Source organism: Rhizoctonia solani, chromosome 4, assembly GCF_016906535.1.
Source record: "Rhizoctonia solani chromosome 4, complete sequence".
Lineage (NCBI taxonomy): Eukaryota > Fungi > Basidiomycota > Agaricomycetes > Cantharellales > Ceratobasidiaceae > Rhizoctonia > Rhizoctonia solani.
Window position 1 is genome coordinate 789137 of NC_057373.1, and position 22481 is coordinate 811617.

Consider the following 22481-nt stretch of genomic DNA (forward strand, 5'->3'; position numbering starts at 1 on the left):
CAAGAGGACGTTTCTAGGGAGGTAGAGGCCGATTGAGGGTACATATATGGTTTGAGTTTCGATAGTAATTTCACCACATCACTAGGTTTGGGAATTTTAGAGCACACCTCTTTCATCATATTCAAGCGTTGTAACTCCCAAATAATTATCATACACACATTCAGATATAACGTTATACCGCCTGGGCCTGAGAGATTATCTTTGTGAGTTCTGTAATGATATTGCGTTAGTAGATACTCCTTGAATCTAGTCACGGCACTTACGAGGAAGCTGGATGTTCTCTCTAATGACAGTCGCAACTGGTTGATTGTCTGGGTTCGGTGGGATAGCAATGACACCCGTCGCCGCATCTAGCTCCCATCCAAGCGATTCGACGTAACTGTCCAAGTCTGAATCTGTATATCCAGTCGTCAGCTCCGAGTGCCATGTACATCAGGCAGTATTATAGGGCCGGCAGGTGATAAAACGAGGGAAACACAGGAGCGCCTGACATACCGTCAAGATCCAAGTACGTGCCCAACCGTTTTCGCGTAATAGTCTTGAAAGCAGCCGTCACCGCTCGAACCGCTACTTCACGGACCGAATCTTCAAACCCTACAACCTCGACAGTATAGTTCTCCCGTAGAGCAGCGCATGCCTCGGATCGATAGAAAGCCCAAAAGGCAGGAAAACGGCATGCTAGGAGTTGTGTAGACAATTGGGTAAGAATCTGCAGAGCGCCTGGCAGAGGGTCTGGTTCCCCATCGGGGAGAGGAAGGTTCTATAATAAATTTGAGTTTTAGTAGATGTATTGTCCTCCAAAATTAACACTTACTTGTCGCTCACCGAGAAGTGCTACGCAAAGGTTAAAGTCGCATGCTGGTGCCGCCGTGAGGGATTTTATAAGAATATTAATGACTACATCTGGGTTGTAGAGATCGGGGTTAAACTGATAACTATGTATCAAGAGGGATTGTCATTGGATATCTACACCCGGTTAGAATTCTGAGAGGACATACAGTTTAAGGATAGCGAGGTTAGCAAGGCAGTCGTATTCCTTTTCCCTAATTTGATGATAAAGATAATCTTCAAGTAGGCCGGCATTGTGAGGGTTATAGCGATCTGAATGCCCTTAGTAAATAAAATCGGCGATATATGGACCGAAAACCTACCCACGCCATCAACCAGCTGGTCAATAACCTCCGGTCTAGCTTCCGGCTTCAGCCATTTTTTAGCGACGATGCCATTGCTGTCTGCGAATACAAGATAGAGGCAATTGCAAGATCAAATAAGTTTTGAACGTGATCGACGAGACGAAAGGGGTTTGATTATCTAAAAACACTGTTCAGGGGCGGTCCTCCATCCCAACGTTGACACAGGCAGTCATGGCAACAACGACAGGCAGGCACCATACCCTCATCTTTACGACAATGAGGATGATGATGAGACGGATCCCGACGAGACAGGATCCCAGTCAACTGAAGATGACCCTCCGAATCTTGCTCCTCCCAGAGAACGTACACCGACACCCCCACCTCCCCCTGCCCCTGCAACTTCCACCAATACCAGCTCTAAATTCAAACCTCGGTATGAGCTGCGCTATACGCTGACTGGACATACAATGTCGCTTTCTGCCGTCAAGTTTAGTCCGGACGGAAAGATGCTTGCGAGCGCTGGTGAGCAAATATTGCAGCCTATTATTTAATTTGCTTTTAATCCAAGACCGCAGCCGCGGATGGTTTAATAAAGATTTGGTCTTCATATAACGGCAATCTCATTCGTACATTGGAGGGTCACCAGGAAGGCCTATCTGACGTTGCTTGGTCTGGTGACAGTCGTTATGTGGCGAGCGCGAGCGACGATAAAACTGTGCGAATTTTCACCCTGGAAACGGTAAGTGGGGAATTAGGCTATAACTCAATATGATGCCCAACTGTTGGACAGGGAGAGACATCCAGAGTGCTTAGAGGACACACAAATTATGTTTTTTGTGTCAATTACAATCCTTCCTCCAATCTGATCGTCTCTGGAAGCTACGATGAGAGTGTTAAACTGTGGGACGTCTCCCGAGGTCCGTGGTCATAATTCAGATTATTTGCGACTTCTGACTATTTTTGTTAGGAAGATGTATGAAGACCTTGTCGGCCCATTCTGATCCTGTCATGGCAGCAGGATTTAATCGCGACGGTACTATGATTGTCTCGTGCAGTATAGATGGTCTCATGTGCGTGTACACATCTTGGTACATACATTCCTATTAACAGTGGCGCCATAGTCGTATCTGGGATACTGCAAGTGGCCAATGCCTGAAAACTCTGGTAGACGAAGCAAACCCGGTAGCGTGAGTGTCTTATTCTCTCCAATATTATCATATTCTGCGTGGCTCAATTATTTATTTGGACAGCGGGCACGTAAAGTTTTCACCCAACGGAAAATTCATATTATGTTGCACACAAGATTCTACGATCAGGCTTTGGAACTACCATAACGCGCGGTGCCTCAAGACATATACAGGCCATCGCAACGAGAAATACAGCATAAATGCGTGCTTTAGGTATGGTTACCTAGCAGCTTGACAAGTAGGTTTACACTCGTTTAGTGTGACCGGCGGGAAATGGATTATCAGTGGTAGTGAGGATGGCAAGGTATATATCTGGGACCTACAAACTCGGGAGATTGTTCAGGTACTAGAAGGACATCAAGGTGCGTCAGCATTACATTCATCGATCATTGGATGCGCATAACGATTGGAATTAGACACTGTGTTAGCAGTTGCGGTGCGTGATATTAAATGTGAAAATATCTCATTCTGAATACCTTCGTAGACCCACCCTACTCAAAATATCATTGCATCCGCGTCCATTGACCGGGATTGACTGTTCGACTTTGGTTCGAAAACATTGCTCCCACTGCAGAAAGCTAATCGAAGACACCTCATTCACACAACAACTGTATTGTTACTATTCATCTTCGAATTTAAACACTATTTGTTTTTCACGGAGAGTGCGGCAATGTCGAAGCGTATATGGTTTGAAGCGGTAAGCCCGACTACGCCGTGTTCAGGTCACCTTTTGCTTGTGTATTGTTCCGCATGGACTACTGCCTGGCTGGGTGTTCACACTGGCATTCCAAGTTAGCCGGTATCTTTGGAATGTTCTTGACCCATCTTCATCAAGGGAAAGTCACGTCCTAACTCTGGCTATCGACATCGATGCTAGGGGGATACTCTTGCATAATACAATACATTTGGTCGGCGAAACAAGAGCTCGGCATGTGACAGGCCGCGTTGGGGCTTCGATACGCTAACAGTTTACGCGATGGCTTCGGCTTGGTAAACGCAGCGTGGCTAGTTGCTGTGTAACTGGCGCTTAGCTCTTTCCCCACGCATCCCGACGCAATCCCGATAGCTTTCCATGTGCATCCCGTTTCTAACGGACACGATGTACCGTGTGCTCAATGTTTGCCGACACAAGCCTAGTATTCGCCTTCTTCGCCTATCTATTATCACTGTTGCCCTGATTATTCTCACTCGTAACTGGGCATCTATGATTTCGGACGGGATTATGGACTCCGTATTTAATCTGGTCGGGCACACCGTAATTTGTGTCTCCAGAGCTCTTACAACATGTTCTCCAAACTTGTGGCCTTGGTTTTCGCCCTCGTGGCAAGTAAACATGCTCGTGGCGCGTACAACGTGAGTTCAGCTCCACTTGGCGTCTAATACACGGCTATAACATGTACATCTCTCTTCTCTTTTTTAGAACGCCTGCAACAATAATGTAGTTGCTTATTGGGGGCAAAATAGCTTTGGAGCGGTCGACAGCAACCAAGCCGGCTGGCAAAAACCGATTAGCTATTACTGTCAAGACGATTCTGTTGATGTACTCCCTATCGCGTTCGTCAACCAATTCTTTGGCACGGTAAGTGTTTGGTAGCTATTGACTATATATATCTAATAACCCATTTAAATGGCTGTTGCTTGGATCCATTTCAGGGTGGTCTCCCCGCTCTCAACTTGGCCAACACTTGTAATCCTACCGACCAAGGTGTCTTCCCTGGGACCGGGCTTGCCAACTGCCAATTCTTGGCTAGTGAAATCTCCGCGTGCCAGGCCAAAGGTACGTTTTGCACCCAAACAACGAAGGCAGTGGACTAAACGGATCGATTCAGGGAAACTCGTGACCTTGAGTCTCGGTGGCGCTGGTGGTGCCTATGGCTTCCAAAGCGACGCTGAAGGTGTTGCTTTTGCGAACACGGTATGGAACTTGTTCTTGGGAGGATCTTCGTCCACGAGGCCATTTGGTTCAGCCGTACTCGATGGGTAGGTGCTCTTCTTCTGAGAATGAATGCTCGACTAAGATTTGCCCTTTTCAGAGTTGATCTAGATATCGAAGCCGGAACAGGGACAGGTTATGTTGCCTTTGTCAACCAGCTCCGCAGGTTAGTTGGCCCTGGGTGACTTCAAGACGCCAGAGGCTAATTCCCTCAAATAAAACAGCAAATTCAACGGTGCCAGCAAAAAGTACTATATCACTGCTGCCCCTCAATGTGTTTACCCCGATTCTGCTCTCGGCTCAGTGCTCAATAATGCCTTCTTCGACGCAGTATATGTTCAATTCTGTGTGTGGTGGCTCGCATAACCATTGTTTACCCAGCTAATCTCCATCGATTGATAGATAATAACCCATGTGGTTTGCAGACATATGGGAACGCTGCCAACTGGAACTACGGTAACTGGGTATGTGGATGATCAATTTCTGCTGTATAAGTTGACCTGATATATGCGCATATATAGGACTACTGGGCGCGTAACATTTCTCCCAACAAGAACGTTAAATCTATATTGGAGCACCAGCAGCACAGAGAGCAGCAGGAAGTGGATACGTCGATGCTGCGACCTTACAAAAGATTTCCCTTGAGACCCGCTCCAATTTCCCCAGGTAAACTTTGAATTGAGAACCAGACTCGATGGTAGCTAATATTATCGGGAATAGCTTTGGAGGCGTTATGTTCTGGGACGCGTCTCAAGCATATAACAACAACCGCTTTGATAAAGCAGTTAAATCATTCTTGGAAGCACTTGCGGAACAACATTCAATTATCCGGCATGCGATGCCCCGACCTGGACCGCTAGTGGCCAATACCCAGCCGGCTCTAAGGCAAGTAGCATGTAAAGGGCTACTATATTAAAGGATTGACCCCCATTAAAGGTTTCTTATCAAGGTTACGTCTGGCAAGCCAAGTGGTATGCGTCTGGTGCCCCAACAAACGATGCTTCGGGAACATGGGACCCAGGTTTGTGTATTTTATTGAGCTTGATTACAGTAGTTTAGAACAATTGAACAGTGAAAGCCTGTGGAGGAGCAACCACCCAGCCTCCAACTACCACCACTACCACCACTTCTCGACCAATCACAACTCCTCCTGTCACCACCACCACTACCACCTCGACACCTCCCACTACTACACCCCCCACTACCGGTAGCTGCGCTGGCCTCGCCGCCTGGAGTAGTGGAATCGCATATACGGCTGGCAATGTTGTTACATATGGAGGTGAGCCCGTGCCATATATTCCATTTCCTGAGCTTGGGCTGACTAGTTTGCGTTTAGGCCATCGCTGGACGGCTAAATGGTGGAACCAGGTAGGCGTCGAAGTACTACTGGTAACATTCCGTGGACTGACAGACTTTTACATAGGCTGAGACCCCAGGAGGCGCCTCCGGTGCTTGGACAGACAGTGGGGCGTGCACGGCTCCAGAATTTTTAGGTTCTAGATTACATGTCCTGGTTATTGGTATATGGGACTATGCATGGGTTGGTATCATGTCCGAAGTGTAGTAGTTGATTTGAATATATTTGCATACAAATTTCCAATATTGATAGCGCTTGAGCTGTCAGAAGTACGCCATCAACACAGCACACCTTACATAACTGGAGGCGTTTCCACGACATGATCACTTCTGTGAAAGCCTGAGTGATCTATTCCAATCTCAATGCTTAAATGCATGACAAAATCCCAACTTCGCATCTCCTACATTACCTGGTATAAGACGGTTCAGTCCTTGAACACTAAGGTCCGGGCTCAACGATATCATAACTTCATCAAAACAAATGCTTCCCAAGGTCTCACTAATTTCTTACCCAAGTATCCGTGATTTATAGTGTTGATTAGGTCGAACGATCCGCATACCGCTACTTTCGGGAAATGTCATTGGTAGTGCAGTCTCGCGAGGAAATCGAAGGTGCGTATGCGATATAGCCATAGGAATATTTCCTAATCGACGATACCTCCCTCAGCTACCAGGAGGACTCGCACGCAATAGCGGCTTTGTCATTAAACCCAAAAGAGTTACAGGCACATTTGCTGAAAAACTAGGTATCTTATCTTGGGATCCCGGACGCGTGGGTCCAGAGCTGGCAGGTCAAGTCGTCTTCGTTGGAATATACGATGGTCATGGAGGCCCCAGCGTATCCCAATTCCTTCAACAGGAACTCCATGGCTTGTTTGAATCAGTGCAACCCGAGTTAGCTCCCGATGCCATTTCATGGATGAAGAGTCAAGGTGGTATTGTAATGTGGATCCTATACCTACTGAATGGCGACTCACCATTGGTAAGGGGCTACTTTAAGCGGTTCAAAGGAGGCGCACTCGAGCGTTGGGCCGAAAGGGGTGCCAAATCTCCCACATTTGGTTTGGAAGCACGCTGCACTCTGGCATTTCTCGAAGTCAGTTTGTTTCATTAACATCCCCTGCAACATACCTGTATCGTGAACTTAGGCGGACAAACGCATATCGGAAATTCCCGAATCTGAGAAGTGTGGGGCAACATCGTCAGTCGTGTTACTTCACTCGCTCGAGGTTCCAGCCAGCCCTTTCTTTTCTTCTCACTTATTATCTCTTACGGTGGCCCACTGTGGGTAAGTATATGCTTCATATTGTTTTTCGACCCAGGCTACCCCATGTTTAGGGATACGCGAGTTCTGCTTTGCACGACGGAGGGTGGCTCTGCATACCCATTACGGAAACGCACCACGCCGATGCACGTGGAGAAGCTGCAAGGCTACGCAGGTTGGGCGCAGGTTTGGTCACAGACTCGTTTGGGGAGGCCCGGTAAGCAGCCTGTAATACATTGCGACCGTAAGTAACAAAGGCTTGATAGATGGATGGGTGCTCTAGCCAATACCCGGGGGTGAGTACAGTACCACGCGATTTCGATCTTCGGAGTTGATTCAGAGTATTACTAGGTTAGGAGACTTTCGATATAAAGCTTTTGGGGTGACACCGGAGCCTGAAATCACCTCAAAACTCCTGAATGGTATGCTTTAATTCTGTTATGTATGTCACCAATAACACGAGGTATGAGCAGGGGAACAGTATGCATTCGCTGTCCTAGTTTCTGATGGAATCACATCTACCTTATCCGATGCGGAAATTGTTGATGTTGCCCGGGGCGCACCGGACCCCCAAAAGGCGGCAAAAGCTATCGTCAGTTTAGCCGAGGAGTTGGGAAGTGAAGACAACGCCACCGCATTGGTCGTTCCTCTTGCAGGTTGGGGCAAGACAACGGGTATCGACAAAACGCTGGAGCTTAGAAACTATCGTAAGAAGATGATGATAGGGAGCGAAAGACAACGACGGACATAATTTTCTAATATGGGTGTTGTGTCTACAAATCACAGTACAATATCAATGCTCGGGCGTAGCACTCAGAACTTCAAGTAGCCACTAGCACATGCTTTGATCGAAGCCCAGAGAGCCCGCGCCACCCCATCGGAACTCTTTTGGGGATCAGATCGGATTCGTGTGGCTCCGGATCCAAGTGGCTACGGCACAACGGTTCGATTCCGTAAAGGCGGTGATAGTGATCGTTTCTCACATTGGACACCGAAAGGTGCAGAAGCAACCCGAAGAATGAACCTTAACTCCTTTACTGGTGCCATAGATTTGATTCGACTGTGATTGTGTGAATCCCTAAATTATATACCCCAGGGTTAACCATACATGTCGGTGGACCCTGTCGGATTATTGTAGAGATTTGAATGAGTAAATAATCAACGTGTTTTGACAATGCAAGGTAAGTCAGGTACGCGACATTGCAGCAGATCCCCTATAGCCGGATCTTCCCGATTCTTCCATCAAACTTGGGTGGGGAAACTGGCATGGGGACGACGAAACAAGCCTGACGTAAGGCAGTTTACCAGTTCGGTTGCTTCTGGTAACTTGTGGTAAATGGTACATCTATAATTGACTTGCTTCCTTGAGTTGCTTCAAGGAGGGTCGTCTAGTACTGTAACCGAGGCAGATATATGGGTCGGGACTTACACGCCTCCTAATTACCGTGTAGCTGTGAACTCGGGAAGATACACAAAAGGAAGTCACTTTCTGCATGCTATGCGGTATATCCATTCTTTTGGGACAATTGACGAGGAACGGGTAAAACTAGCCACCATACCTCTTTGTGATTGTTGGTATTGTCGTTACAGTTTTACACCGCGGAAATGCCATTCCGGTGCGAACTTAAGTGTGGTCGCCTATACGCATCGTGGCGCTTCATTTGATCAACGTTGAAGTGTGTAGGTGAGGCTATGGGATAGGTTTCTATCGTGGAGGTACATGCAGCTACTAGTGCTTGTGAAAGATTGTGGAGCAATAATTCATCTTCATTAGAAACACTCGGACTGTGTGCATAGACGTCGTTGCCTTGGGGTAAACACGCACTATCTCCATCGCCTGTTATAAATAAGACCCGAGGTGCTCAGAGTTTGGTTATGGTTCTACTAAAATCTGGTACAGATGTCTGGTAAGTTAGCTACGCTTGCAAAAGACAAGAAAGTTGTAACCAAGCAGCCTAATATTGATTAACTAGAGGAGATCCCGGGGAATATTTTGAAACTACACAATAGGTATGTCAGAACACGGGTGTTCCTTACGTATACACAGTAGTTCTCGCTAACAAACGGTCCGGCCAAAGTCTCCAGTTCAGTGGGAAATCCCCCAAATTGGAGTGGACCGAATATTGTCGGGGTCCATTACATAACTGTGTTTGGACTTCAACGCTAAAAGGTTTGTTTTCAAAAAGATCTGGTGTGTATATGCTCCTCAAGGGGATCTGATTTTGGGCGCGAACTCTCAGTGGATGGAGTGGAAGTAGGAACGGGCCATGGGTCAAGAAAACAAGTGTCCCGTGTAGGTGATTTTAGTCACCAATTTACCGAAAGCTCCTAAGCATTCGCGCGCAGGATTTGGCCGCAGGGCAAGCGTTGATAATACTTGGTCTCAAGACTGTGCAAGGAGATATGTGACAGAGTCAGGCCATGGTAACCACTTGACATAGCGCTTAATATCTGAGGCGGCGGAGGCGGTCTTTGAGAGATTGGCTCCAAAGTCCCAGGCTCTAAATGATGTAGAACATCTGCATACTATACATGTTATACAAAGGACGAATATTTAATAAGAATAGCCTCATCACATACTCATCTCTCTCGCCTTGAACATATCCACATCTGTAATTCTTTCGGGATGCCCCTCATGTTGTGCACAGTTGTGCAGTTAGCCTCGAGTCGATGGAACTACGTGATAGAATTGCATTGGCGACAGCTTATGTTTAAGAAGCAAACCTCAGTTATGTCTGGTAAAGTATTAGCACAATCAACCAATTCTGAAATTTCATACGAGGCTACGTTTGTTTCCTTGCATCTCCGGGCATCTCTAGAGACCTAAACTGCATCGTGATAAACTCTATTTGAAATTAGCCACGAGCCTCTTATGCCCGCTACAAGAATTTGGATCTCCGGGGAAGTCGCTGGTTTTGTTAGTATACGATAGTGACACGGTTCAACCAGGGATAAATACAGTTGGGTGCTAGTTTTGGGCCATAGTCTATATTTTCGTCGGGACTGTACTCGATAAATACAATGTACTACATGAGCAGCGTTGAAGTCGCTTGATTTAGATCCACTGTTCTATTAGCTTTAAGATGGATATTTAGGATACCCGGGCGAACTTGAATCAGTCTGCCTTCTCACTGGCCGAGTTGCCTTTTGGAGAATCAAGACTTCGCCTCCAATTTCGAGTGGCTAGAAAGTGTTCCAATCATGTGGCGGCGGCGCTAAGTCTAACACCAATTATTAAACCCGCCAAATCGAGAGTGTGATGGTTGATTGAACATACCTTTCCCTATAGTCGTGAAGGGCTAACTTGGGATCACTGGAAGACGAACATGAGGTGTGTAATAGGCACTATTAGCCTGGTTACTTACTTCTCTGGGATACCTTTTGAGCCCAGTTCTCCAGTACTTATCACGTAGAGATGTGGGTGCTCGGCCGCCGATGCACCAGCCGCATCCACTACTGCTAAGTCGGTGGCGAACATAGTGTTAGAGGCGCTGCGCACTTGGGTGTGGGAGGGATTTGAAGGATCGAAATCGAGATATAGAACCTGTGCATCTGCAGGAAGTGACATTGGGATGGCTGTGGGGGGTCATCGGCATACTGATAATGTATTTGCGGATGAGCGAGTATATTCCTTGAGCCTTCGACATCTCCTTCTGTGGGGAAGGGATATTGTGAAACCAGTACATATTGTGGAGGAGATAACGAAGACATGGTTTGCACGTGACGTTGAGTTTGGCACGTGGGTCGTTCAGACAGCGCGTCGGGATTGGCAATTATTGCACATCAACCTAACCACCGACCATCATGTCCCGTAGGGCTCCGTCGGTAGCACGAAAGGTATCCGCCTCGGCACGTACGGCATCGTCTCAAGCTAGGGCTGGAACAACTTCCTCGGCAGCATCCTCAAGCTTACCACAGCCTTCTGTCGCTCGAGCTCAGCCCGCTGCCATCTCTCAAGAGGAGAATACTACCAACATCCAGGTAGTTATAAGATGCAGGTTAGCCAATTTATTTCTATATCTTGGGAATGCTACGCCTTATGCCACAAAATTAATACAGGGGTCGAAATGCTCGAGAGCAAGCTGAAAATTCTCCTATAATTGTAGAAACAGATGGCCCGCGCTCGGAGGAGATTACTATCGAAACTGCACTGCCTCAGTCGAGTTTGGTGTTTACACTCCTGCTCCAACTCGGACATATCCATTCGATCGTGTATTTGGACCTGAAGCAGACCAGGCCCTAGTTTATCATGATGTTGTTGCGCCAGTCCTCGAAGAGGTTCTCAACGGATACAATTGCACTCTGTTCGCCTACGGTCAGACGGGAACCGGAAAAACATACACCATGCAAGGAGATCTCTCCCCTACACTCACCGGAAACCCTAGCGCTGATGCTGGTATCATTCCTCGGACGCTTCACAAGCTGTTCATGCACCTCGAAAACAATGTTCCGGATTATAGCGTCAAGGTCTCCTTTGTTGAACTCTATAACGAAGAACTCCGCGACCTATTGGCGTCCGAATTCAGGGAACCTAGCGCAAATGCGCAACCTATGGGAATAGCATCGGGCCAGGGAGCTGGTGGCCTAAAAATCTTCGACGATGCTGCAAAAAAGGGAACCTTCATACAAGGCCTGGAGGAGGCCCATGTGCGGGATGCGCAGGATGCGATAGAAGTCCTTCGGAAGGGCAGCGAACGTAGACAGATTGCGGCGACCAAGTTCAACGACCACTCCAGGTATGTTGGTTTATCTGTTCATGAGTGAATATCTATCTTAGATGACTTTACAGTCGTTCCCACTCCATCTTTACACTCACAGTTCATACGAAAGAAACATCATCCGACGGTAATGATTTGATCAGAACCGGAAAGCTGAATCTCGTCGATCTCGCTGGCTCCGAAAATATAGGCCGCTCGGGAGCTGAAAATAAGCGTGCAAGGGAAGCGGGAATGATTAATCAAAGTTTGCTGACGCTCAACCGTGTCATTACGGCGCTAGTCGAACGAAGCCCCCATGTTCCCTATCGGTAAGTCGAAATGTACTTCAGACACTCAGAGATGCTTAATTTAGTAAATCTTAAGGGAGTCGAAACTTACTCGTTTGTTGCAAGATTCATTGGGTGGACGTACCAAAACGTGTATTATTGCAACGGTATCGCCCGCCCGGTGCAACATGGAAGAAACGCTTTCAACCTTGGACTACGCATTTCAGGCTAAGGCTATCCGCAATCGTCCTGAATTGAATTCTAGAATAATGCGGAACGCGCTACTAAAGGAGCACGCGAGTGAAATCTCTAGGCTCAAGGCCGACTTAGTCGCAGCCCGGGAGAAAAATGGCGTTTACGTTTCCGTTGAACGTTGGAGAGAAATCGAGTCGGCACAGGAAGGCGGCAAAACAGTCCGTGAGGAGCTTCGCGTGCAAGCGGAGGTTGCTCAGCGGCAGTCTCGGGCATTACAGGAAGAACTGGAAGCTCAAGGGGCCGTGCTCATCAAAAAGACCAATGAATTGACCAGTGTTCAACAGGAGTTGGAGCAAGAACAATTACATCTCGCAAATGCGAGGCAAGAGGTTGAGAGGTTACGAAAAGAAGCCGAAGAGGAAAAGATTGTCCGACAAGAATTCGAGCGCAATGAACTATCGTTAGACCGTGCAGCTACGAGTCTACGAGAAACTGCGAGAGCTGGTATTATCGATGTGAAGGGATTGTTTGATAAAATTGGTCCGTACCTATTAAGCCAACTACGTTGAAAGGTCTTTAATACGTCGATTCTCATAGCCCGCAATGACGCGCTACTCTCTTCCAATGCCAATGTCTTGGTCGCGTTTTCCGAAAGATTACGCACAGAATTCGATGACTTCGGAGCCCGACTCGAAGAGTTCATGAAATCCCACAATACCACCTCTCATCGCATTAAATCGCAGGCTGAATCATTTCAAGTAACTGAACTTGAAGTACGTTCATGATATCAAAATCCGTTCATTTATTAATCAAGTCACTTTATTTCCACTTACAGGCCTCCAGTAGACACAGTCAATCGATCGACGACCACCTACGTTTATTGGATACTACGGTGGCTAGACTCCAAGCGACAGAAAAAGAGTCAGGGGGTGCGATGGATGCACTTCGGGCGGTCATTGTGCGCACGAGTGAAGGAATCAAGTCATCCCTCGAGCAATGGAACACATCTGTCTCAAGAGAGTGCTTGTCATTGTTTAGCGAACTGGCTGTTCAACAAGAAAAACACGTAGGGGATGTAAGTACTCATTCCATTCTCTGATCTCGCTTTCACCAAGATAAGAGACTTATCCATGGTTATCTATCTGATGTCTGGTGACATCTGTAATTCCCCTTGTAGGCGGATAAAGCTTTGCAAGCGGCTTGCCATTTACTAGAGACGGCTGTAACCGAATCACAACGTTATATTCAAGAAAACGTGAAACTGAGCGTATCCAGATGCATCAGCTTGCAAAGGAAACATCACAGAACGAGGTAGGTGGGCCGCCAAACCTTACGGGCATATGATGGCAATGGGCACCTAAAAACACCTGTTCGTCGAAAATCTGACATGATAACCTGTCAGGTCCTTCGTCTACGCGGCCAAAACGAATCATTGGTATCCCTTCTCGAGGCCGAGCGAGTTAGATCCGATAGAATGCGAGATGAGGCTATAGCGCGAGTTACGGCACTAATTACTGGATTTACGGCGGAGAGTCAGAAGGGACTATATGAGGCAGTTGCCGCAACCCGCGCAGGACTAGGAGAGGGGGAAGAAGCGCTGAGTAGATTCGCTGTGGAACATGAAGAAGAGGCGGAGCGAGTGGTCGAGACGACGGAAGGGCTCGTAAGCGTGCTTCAGGGTAAAGAGGCCGAGGGAAAACAAATCAAGGAGGACGGAATAAAGGTCAGTCTGGCGAAAACTTACACAAACAATGTTCACCATGCGTGTGTTGGTATAGGCTATCAAACAAGCAAAAGCTAGCTTTGATGACGGAAATTCACGCGTCCGCTTGTCCATCAATACTGCTATCACCGGGCAAAGCACGGAGATCGGGCGTCAGCTCTCGGGCCTGGGCGAGCAAAGCTCAAATGGTAAATCCTTCAAAGTAAATTTATGCGCATCTATTAATTACTTCTGCCAGCTTCGAGCGATTTGCCTCTTCTAAAGAAAGTAGGCTAGACATTGTCAACAATTTGTTCGCGGCTCGAAAAAAGGACATGAAACTGTTCGTAATCGATTGTCGGCATCATCGCAAAATCTTCAGCAAACGATGGGCACTGTGATAAGTCAGGTAAGTATCCAGTCGCATACAATCTACATGAATTGATTGTAACCCCATCATGGCAGACCACCATGCTGCGTAACGCTTGCCAAACGTACAAATCTTCCGTGGATGCGCATGCCTCTACTCTCGAACAGATGGATAAGGCTCTAGTCACTGATCTCAAAACTCAAGTCACACCTACAGGACATACACCACGCAAGAGGAAATGGGATTACGTCGATTCATGGACGCTGACTGTGGCCGGGAAGATATTTTACGAGCCTGGAGAAACCGTGATCCAACGCCCTCCTTGAGCACAAGTATTACTGCCACGGACGATCTCAAATCAGAGTCTGGCGCCGTTTCGGAACACGATTCCGTTAACTTACCAGAGGGAGCGCATATTGCTAGTGATCTAGAACAGGGCGAGCAACCCACGAAACAAGAGCCGCAGGGAGATGTCGATGTAGGATACGTTCCCGCGATGGCGACCCGGATTGCGAGGCCGTCAAGCCTAGTTCCACCATTGGGCACGAGTCGACGTTCGACTATGGCACCGCCTGGCAATAAACCCTCAGCGCACGTTGACGAGAACGTAGTCCTCAGGTCTAAACGTCTCAAACGATAACGCTCAAGTTCTGCATCGAGGTATCCTACTTCTCATATTTATTAATTTTTACTCCCAATTGTTTGTACTTATTATTCTGGCCCGTGTTGGTGTAAGACTACTGCGATTTTCATTCTTCAGTCTCCATTCTTCAGTGTCTCTGTCCTTATACACTGTTCCGCCAATTGACTAGTGTGTCTAAGCTTTCCAGCACATTTTATAGCGGCAGCATAATGTCCGATGGATCTCATTTTACTGGAAGTAGCGACCCGTGCACCACAAGGTTGGTTCCAAATGGACCAAGGGGTATGTTGGTAGTGGAGGGGCGAAGAGCGCTGTGGGTTAGACTTTATCTCCGTACAGTTCCGATTCTGAATTGGCTCCAGCCGCAAATCTGGTTTGGCATCCCGAGCTGACTGGAATGGTCTTGGATACTGGAATGCGACTCCGAATAAAGAAGCACATGTTTGGTTGGGGATATTCGAACGTTGGCTTTTCAGTTACACATAACTGTATTCTCACACGATCTAACACAACCCAGCCGACCCGCTTCTATTATTTTATCCGAATAAGGGAAAAGGTAGTTATTCAATTGCGTTATGGCCCTACACCTGATGCCTTTGTCACATTTATTCACCAGTTCGGATGTTTCTTATATGACTACGTATCCATAGCATTAAACTCTAAGAAATGCCAACTGGTGAAAAATGTGACAAACTCAGTTCAATCTAGAAGAGCTCCACGAGAAGCACAGGAAGATACGTTTCCCCCAAGGTAGCTATGTTTCTAGCGAGTTTTTAGCACAATACCCACCCATACTATCTGTATAGCTAGGAGAGCACTAACTACACTAGTGCATCGTTTTCAATCGCGTTATTCACGAGTGGTCTCCCGGGAATATCGCAAGTTTCAAAGTGGAATTTAAACTAATCAAGAGAAGTCCTATTATTGAAGCTGTATAAATGATTAACAAAGAGCACGCCAAGTCCATCGCGAATCCAATAGAGCTTGAGACCAACCTCAGCCTCAAGACACAATCCCATGTGAATTCAGTGTACAAATGCCTCCAAGTTATGACGGCACGCTGGAAGATAGATTCAGTACCAAACACTAAATGTCAAGACAATATGACGTACAGCAGCACTGGCGAACGCTGCAAATGACCACGTGAGGTTCGATGCACCTTGTGGTTCGCCAGTGTCCTTCAACGTGAAAAGTTAGAATGCTTGTCCTGGAAAGAGATACAGAAGCCGATGCTCACCTGTTAAACTGTTCGTATAGTATACCGCCTGGCCCTTGAAATTGCTGAAGAATTTTATAGAACCCATCTGACCAGGTGCGCATCCCCAAGACAATTGAATCGAACACGGGACTCCCTTTGGCCAAAACATCTCCCGACTAGATAATGGGTTAAATACCAGTATTTCTCAATTCAGAATTAACGGCTTGCCTTCACAGAAGCGAATTGCTTAAAGAAAGGCAAGGATACATCTGTCACCGTGATATTCCTAGCCAACGTGAATTCTACAAGGGCCCAGTCAATCAACTGGACGCTTCTGGTTAGCCACAAGGTATCCAGTAGGTGAAGTCCGCTTACATGTGGAACAGCAACCGTGCATAGGTACCACGGATTGCCAGGGTATTGGATCCCGTCTCATAGCCATCCCATTTATCCTCTGACATGATGAGTAAAATAATAAGACCTTTGATGTCCATCATGATCGTAACAGAAGGCTCACCAGGATACCTCCCTGTCGGTACAGGGGCAATGCCAATGACTGCTCGCTACTGTTGGCAATGGGATACATGCCCCTGAAGGCGTCTACATATACTTTCACACTCGCCAGAACTGCAGGAGATGTTGGCCCAAAGTTTGGGTCTCCAGGTTCTCCTGCAGCAATGATCGCAAGCAATACGGCGCTGTCAACTCCCCGACGGTCAAGTTTTTGAGGATTTGCATAAGCACGATAAGACCCATCCGGGAAATAGAACATGCCCGAGTCAAGAATCCGCGAGGTCATCACGTTGAATTGTTGTTTATACCAGGCGGCTGCTCCCGAGTCACCCAAGCGGTTGGCCAGTGCCGCACCAGAGCTCAACGCCTTACGGCAGGCTACCAGAGTAAAGCTACCTCATAGCATGCTTTAGGAATTTATTAGCCTGGGATAAACAATAACTCACAAATGCAGATCTTGTTTTTCCTCCCATAAATCATAAGAAGTATCGAAACACATGTGAGAGGTATATTCCAAATCGTTCTTGATAACAGAATCGCCGGCGCTGGTATCCTGATTATACAGAAATCTGGAGACAAAATCTCGATCAGGCCCGTGCCACGATCAAGTAAGTAGTTGGCAAATCGAATGAGTGTGATTGCCCGCAGGGCTGGTCCATCCTGGTAAAAGTTAGCGGTGTAAGCAACCTGTTGCAACGTGTGGCTAATGTATGGCACTTACGCGCTGCGGCCTTCCCCAGCTCCCGTCGAAAGGTGTTCCATCAGCGTTAACTTTGGCTCACCCAATCCACCTGCATCAGAATCAATATCTTAGACAAATTCATTCGGGTAACTCTGACCATTGGCAAGGCATCCTGACTTGTTGCATGTGTTCTGCAGCTTGGCTGGCTGTATGAATAAAGCCGCAGGGCCGCCTCGAGTTCATTCTCTCCAGCGACGAGGCGATCCATAATAAAGCGGTCACAAGCGCTCTAGGAATTGAATCGAACCTCAACAGAATGTATAAATTCCCATACGGGACACTCACGAGTCACTACCAACACCATGAGATCTATGTCATACGGCGCTATAGCAGCAACATACCGGGTCCATGTATAAAAATAATCCGGGTGGCTAGTCGACGGTGATGCGACTACTAGTCCTTCCCCTGCCCCGATGCTAGAGTACCCACATCATAATTAGGAGCGTAATGGCTTTGCCTAGAGAGCTACATACGTTGGACCAAGTTCTGTCACATTCTATGAGTATTTACTATCAAATTTAGGTATAGAATAACCCACGATCAAATATCTTTCGTTCGCTGAAAGTCGCCTCGTGGGTGATCCAATCGCGCAGTTCGCCGGGGCCCCGTGTATTGGCAGGTTGGCCCCAGAGGGTGCTAGCCAGGGATGAATGTTTAAAGGTAGGAGCATCACTGCACCTACCAATACCCCAGTAGCCAAAGGCTTCTTATAAGAATTTCGTGGGGTTGCCTTGGAGTAGGTCGCGAAAGGGAAAATCTGGGCTGGTATCTTTCCGTCCATCGCTCAGTGGCTGGGAATCTGTAGCAGGAAAGCAGGTTGGCACGGCCAATTTAAATAGCTCACTGCGTGACCAACTTGGGGTCGTTATACGTTACATGTACGTCTCAGTAGCCGGATCGTTTGTATGTACCTGCCAAAGTAAGCATGTTCTTGACATTTGCTGTTGCACATGACTCGACGTGCGGGCGCTTGGAAAGCAAAGGTCACGGGCTCGTCCGCCGAAGTTCGATCGGTACACATGACGTCGATTCAAGTTAACACAATGACGCCTGGATCGGGCAGGAACTATCTAGACATGGAGCATTATTTCAATGGGAAAGGGAAACAAATGGCCTTCGTATGGTGCACATATAAAGACGTACTAGCCCATCATGTCAAATGCGAGTGGCGCCGAGAAGGCAACTGCCAGATATTAATTCATGTGTAAAATAGCACCAGCTAGTCCAATGAAGAGTCGAGGTTTCGGAACAGCAAAGAACTAAAGCGGTGGCCGCGAGGAAGGCATGTTCTGAATTGGTTGCTGGCTTGTGCCCAGGTGTACATGAGCATGGTGCATTGAACTAAGTATAACTTAAAATTTCGCTTGGTAGGACCATTTGTCAAGATCAGAATAGACGATGGTGGATCCACTAATAGAAGAAATCCCATTTTTTCAAGTGAGCCATCAGGAGAATATAACAGACTTACTGCTGGCGTAGCAAACCGACAGGTCCGAATACAAACAGTGGTAGATGAACCGGCGTTTAGCATCCTCTTAGACGGAGGGGGTTGGCAAAGCGATGTAGGCTTGCACCACTTACCTATGTTTTATAGTATGCAATGACGGCGGGATTCCTTTCAAATCCTGTTATAATGCATGCCGGATCGGAGTTGGTAATGTACCTTATCCACACCCAAACATGCAATCGCTACCATGTTTCCGTTATTCGTGCTTATTATGTCTAACCTTGGCTCATTATGCGACCATGAGACATGGTTTAACACGCAGAAGCACTCAATATAGCAATTAAAGAAAACGAGTGCGTATGATGATTAATTAATGCGTATCGCCGCTACTTTGATAACCAAGTTTCGGCACTGATGTAGGCAATTGAAAGTTATATATATTGTGAGGATATTTAATTTCAAAAGCACAATCGACCTTGAACTCCCTATAAGAGCTGGGTGATGTGGTCCTTTCGGAACTGCCCCAATTGATCAATGGAGGTTTATCTCGTATCTCTGAATCTGGATCTGGCAGACAGACCAATAGGGTTTCAAGTACCTATCTGCAATGGTCAAAGCATTCTGTTTGAAGGAAAACATCGAACTATCAGTTTCATTGGGCCAATTACGTCGTTATACCTCAACACTTGCCACCGTAAAAACGGAATGCGCGCTCCTGGGCAGCTATCGTTACATGGGGCTGTATAGGTCTGGTACAATCAATAGAAATGCTGCTTGCTGCTTTGGGACGAATACGTTCAATGATAATGCCAGTTGAAGACTTAATTGGACCCTTTCAGGTATACTGGCAGTAATTAAATATTACTGGCATTCCCCCTTACATACATATCCTCATGCCTTTTAAGAAAGAAACCGCATTTATAGTCATGTTATGCTCAGGTCCTAGTAGTACAGTATATTCATCACTGTGTTTACCCTAAGCTAGGACAATATGATCAGTGTATGTGAAATTTTGAGCGCATACATACTACTCACAATACAGCGCCACTCAGTACCCTCCCCTAATTTGCATCATCAGCTTGAATAAGCCAGTTTGAGGTATGAATTTAGTTTTCACGAGTTCGTCGCATAGAACTCGTGCAAGTGATATCTGACCGTGTGATGCTACGCCTTGTAACAAGATATACCAAGTATCATGATTCGGTATAATTCCAGTACTACGCATCTCATGGAAATATTGCACCGCTTGTTTGACATTCGGCGGTACACTGTCAAATCAACCGCAGGACGATCAACTCCAGCTGTAGGTGTGGGCGCCAACTCTCTCCATTTAGATTTTGGTACGTCTCCACCCTCCAGACACGCCGCAATCAGGATATTGTATGTGATACGGTTCTCGCGGATTCTCCGCTTTTTCATGCGCGACCGTAAAGCTTGAGTTGCTTTCTGGGCTTCTGAATGAGATATGTACTGTGGCCCTGTTCCTGCACCGGCGGCTCGATGGAAAGCAGCCATGAGGGATGTGTAGTTAACAACATTGGTTGGAACTCCGGCATTTTCGAATGCGACCAACATCTTGACGCCAGTTTGCAGACGGTCTCGAGGTGATGACTCAGCGTCCTGATCGGTCGATGGATTGGGGGGGCTCCGAGTCCCTGCGCGTGTAGATTCAAAGAACTGGTTGTTCTTCTTGGGACCTCTACCAGGCACGCGGTAGACCACATCTTCAATAAGCTCGGAAACGATCGCTTCATTGACCTGGACACGAAGAGCTTTCATGATTCCTAGTATTTTGGACGGAGCGTCTTGTACGCCTACCGCAAGCAGTGCGTTCAAGACGGTGGTGAGTGTGTATGCATCGGGGCGGAGCTGTCTGTCGGCAATATTATGCAGCACCTTCGATAAAGGGCCCATCTCTCGACGCCTGGAATAATACCTCAACATTGTGTTATAGGTGGTTATGTCAGGGACAGGATGGGTAGGAGTGGGTAAAGCACTGCCAGCTTCGAGATCAGCAACAAGTTTGAGAGCAGCGTCTGGACGTCCCCCAGTAAAAAGCCCATGTATAACGACGTTGTAAGACCTGATGGTGATTTCTGCTTGCGGAATTTTCTTTTTCATCTCTTCATAATAAGCCATGGCATCATTTGTATGGTGTCGATCGAACAAACCACGCATCATTGTTGTATATGTGTATGCGTCGTGTCCATCTTTTCCCATCGCCCCCCAGACCTTATTTGCGATTTCTAGTTGCCCCTCTCGTAGATATCCGAGCAATAAGGTATTCCACATGCCTGTAGTAGGCGTGCCTCCAAGAGAGTGAAAGTCTTTCCAGATAGTCTCCCTGAGCTCGGGCTGCCTTAGGGTGCCAGCGCCTTCGAGAAGGTCGATCCAAGTTTGGCGTGAAATAGAAAAGATAGGTTTACTCTTCGGTTCAGGGGAAATTGGAGGCGGGCCGGATGATACGGATATAAGCCCAACCCATGGGTCAGGTTCTTTCAGGAGTCTTAGAATCTCCTGATAGGTGGTTTTGAATTTTTCGGCGCTGAGAGAATTGACAAAATTAAACAACTGGTTGCGAAAAGACCACGGCCGGGCGAGCAGGCGGAGTAAATCCAAGTCGTTTATGTAACGTATCGCCTTGGCCGCCACATCCTCTCGTATCTGCCTTATAGGCTCCAGCAAATCACGAGCCATTTCGGGTTTGAGTGGAACGAGAGTCGGATAGACAGTATCGAACGCCCCACGAAAATCATCCCGCATGGCATAGGCGCATATGGTGAGTTGCAAGAGCTCGGGTCGGCCGGGATGATAGTAAGAAGATTCTGCTGGGGTACGACTGGGGGTGGAGGTGGTGGGTCAGGGCCCAGTGGGTCATCATTGGGTTTGGGCCTGATGGTAGTCGAAGAAGCCTCTGTGCGCGATACGGTCTCTATAATGCGATCTCCTTCTCCCAACAAGCACCTGGTCATAAACTTCTGCCACAAGTCGATAACGACTTCAGGCTTCGAATCTTTGAGCGCACGCATCATACACCCGCGTAGTACACACATCGGACCGCGGACAGCAAGCCAAACTCCCACTTCATATATCTGTTCCATAGGTGCCGGGATCGCTGATTCATTGCCAAAGTGGGGGATAGTGGGTGGAGGATTCTTCACATTGGACCATTTAGACGATATGCCAGGTCTGTATATTGTCGAAGCGATGGCCTCGTCAACCTGTTCCAAGTCGCTCAGAGAAAGGTGATCGACCTGACCTGCATCTCGTAGATCGGAGAACTGCTTCCAAACACCAGTAAAATTCTCTGAGTCAATATCTGCACGGAGGCTAGCAAGGCGGTCATTAAAAGCTAGGCCGATATTGCCGGCTAAAATGATCGGTTTTCGGGGTGGAAGCTTGACTCCTAATGAGCTATGCAATAAACTAGACACCTCTGTAGATTTGAGTCGCCTAGGAGCTGATTTGTGTCCTGCTGATGCGATTACTCGAATAAGGAGGATAGCTCGTTTCTGTGACATATACATGCGGATGGAACCAAAAGGCAGAGTTATGAATTTCAGATAGTAGTCACGTGACACGGTGGTAAAGGCCCAGGCGGTGATTCGGTTGATCCCGTTACGCCTTGAGTGCCCCAATTCAGCCGGGGAAGATGATAGGTTCGAGACACAATCGTGAATCGTCTTGACGGCTGACGCCCGGGATAGCGATCCCCAAGCCCGAAGCGGTAGCGGGTAATTTCATTTCCTTACCCCAAATCGTCAGGCTTGATCTTTGATGAGCAGTCTATCCTTTATTATCCCCTGGAAAATGC

General features: G+C 47.3%; 6 protein-coding genes across 6 annotated transcripts; 3 read left to right on the plus strand and 3 right to left on the minus strand.

The window, feature by feature from the left end:
* Window positions 1–172: 172 nt before the first annotated feature.
* RhiXN_00222 (eukaryotic translation initiation factor 3 subunit K) lies at window positions 173–1399 on the minus strand (the record flags this gene model as incomplete). The annotated part of the gene is made up of 8 exons (XM_043320041.1): window positions 173–210; window positions 264–395; window positions 496–760; window positions 815–935; window positions 999–1101; window positions 1152–1232; window positions 1281–1311; window positions 1394–1399. 8 exons carry the CDS (start codon window positions 1397–1399, stop codon window positions 173–175), a joined length of 777 nt encoding a protein of 258 aa, XP_043179053.1.
* Window positions 1400–1600: 201 nt separating this feature from the next.
* On the plus strand, window positions 1601–2855 carry RhiXN_00223 (WD40 repeat-like protein; the record flags this gene model as incomplete). Its single annotated transcript, XM_043320042.1, has 9 exons — window positions 1601–1655; window positions 1709–1872; window positions 1924–2050; window positions 2101–2203; window positions 2255–2320; window positions 2384–2533; window positions 2579–2682; window positions 2737–2756; window positions 2805–2855. 9 exons carry the CDS (start codon window positions 1601–1603, stop codon window positions 2853–2855), a joined length of 840 nt encoding a protein of 279 aa, XP_043179054.1.
* Window positions 2856–3604: 749 nt separating this feature from the next.
* Window positions 3605–7624, plus strand: RhiXN_00224 (protein phosphatase 2C; the record flags this gene model as incomplete). Its single annotated transcript, XM_043320043.1, has 21 exons — window positions 3605–3673; window positions 3741–3899; window positions 3974–4097; window positions 4150–4300; window positions 4354–4419; window positions 4478–4599; window positions 4656–4717; window positions 4775–4787; window positions 4838–4919; window positions 4974–5149; window positions 5203–5274; window positions 5326–5532; window positions 5590–5621; window positions 5677–5793; window positions 6152–6221; window positions 6284–6705; window positions 6758–6897; window positions 6948–7090; window positions 7157–7169; window positions 7225–7295; window positions 7347–7624. 21 exons carry the CDS (start codon window positions 3605–3607, stop codon window positions 7622–7624), a joined length of 2589 nt encoding a protein of 862 aa, XP_043179055.1.
* Window positions 7625–10072: 2448 nt separating this feature from the next.
* On the minus strand, window positions 10073–10559 carry RhiXN_00225 (uncharacterized protein; the record flags this gene model as incomplete). Its single annotated transcript, XM_043320044.1, has 4 exons — window positions 10073–10094; window positions 10151–10186; window positions 10239–10425; window positions 10472–10559. The coding sequence occupies 4 exons, from the start codon at window positions 10557–10559 to the stop codon at window positions 10073–10075; spliced, it is 333 nt and encodes a 110-aa protein (XP_043179056.1).
* Window positions 10560–10677: 118 nt separating this feature from the next.
* Window positions 10678–14764, plus strand: RhiXN_00226 (kinesin motor domain protein; the record flags this gene model as incomplete). The annotated part of the gene is made up of 12 exons (XM_043320045.1): window positions 10678–10871; window positions 10980–11609; window positions 11663–11899; window positions 11955–12592; window positions 12650–12825; window positions 12888–13127; window positions 13455–13775; window positions 13831–13963; window positions 14014–14042; window positions 14137–14163; window positions 14220–14429; window positions 14489–14764. 12 exons carry the CDS (start codon window positions 10678–10680, stop codon window positions 14762–14764), a joined length of 3111 nt encoding a protein of 1036 aa, XP_043179057.1.
* A 1050-nt stretch (window positions 14765–15814) lies between these two features.
* On the minus strand, window positions 15815–22411 carry RhiXN_00227 (pentatricopeptide repeat-containing protein 5, mitochondrial; the record flags this gene model as incomplete). Its single annotated transcript, XM_043320046.1, has 15 exons — window positions 15815–15827; window positions 15880–15945; window positions 16005–16141; window positions 16200–16299; window positions 16341–16528; window positions 16576–16870; window positions 16925–17031; window positions 17081–17138; window positions 17200–17269; window positions 17506–17636; window positions 17694–17706; window positions 17759–17898; window positions 19911–21506; window positions 21632–22291; window positions 22338–22411. The coding sequence occupies 15 exons, from the start codon at window positions 22409–22411 to the stop codon at window positions 15815–15817; spliced, it is 3648 nt and encodes a 1215-aa protein (XP_043179058.1).
* Window positions 22412–22481: the final 70 nt, after the last annotated feature.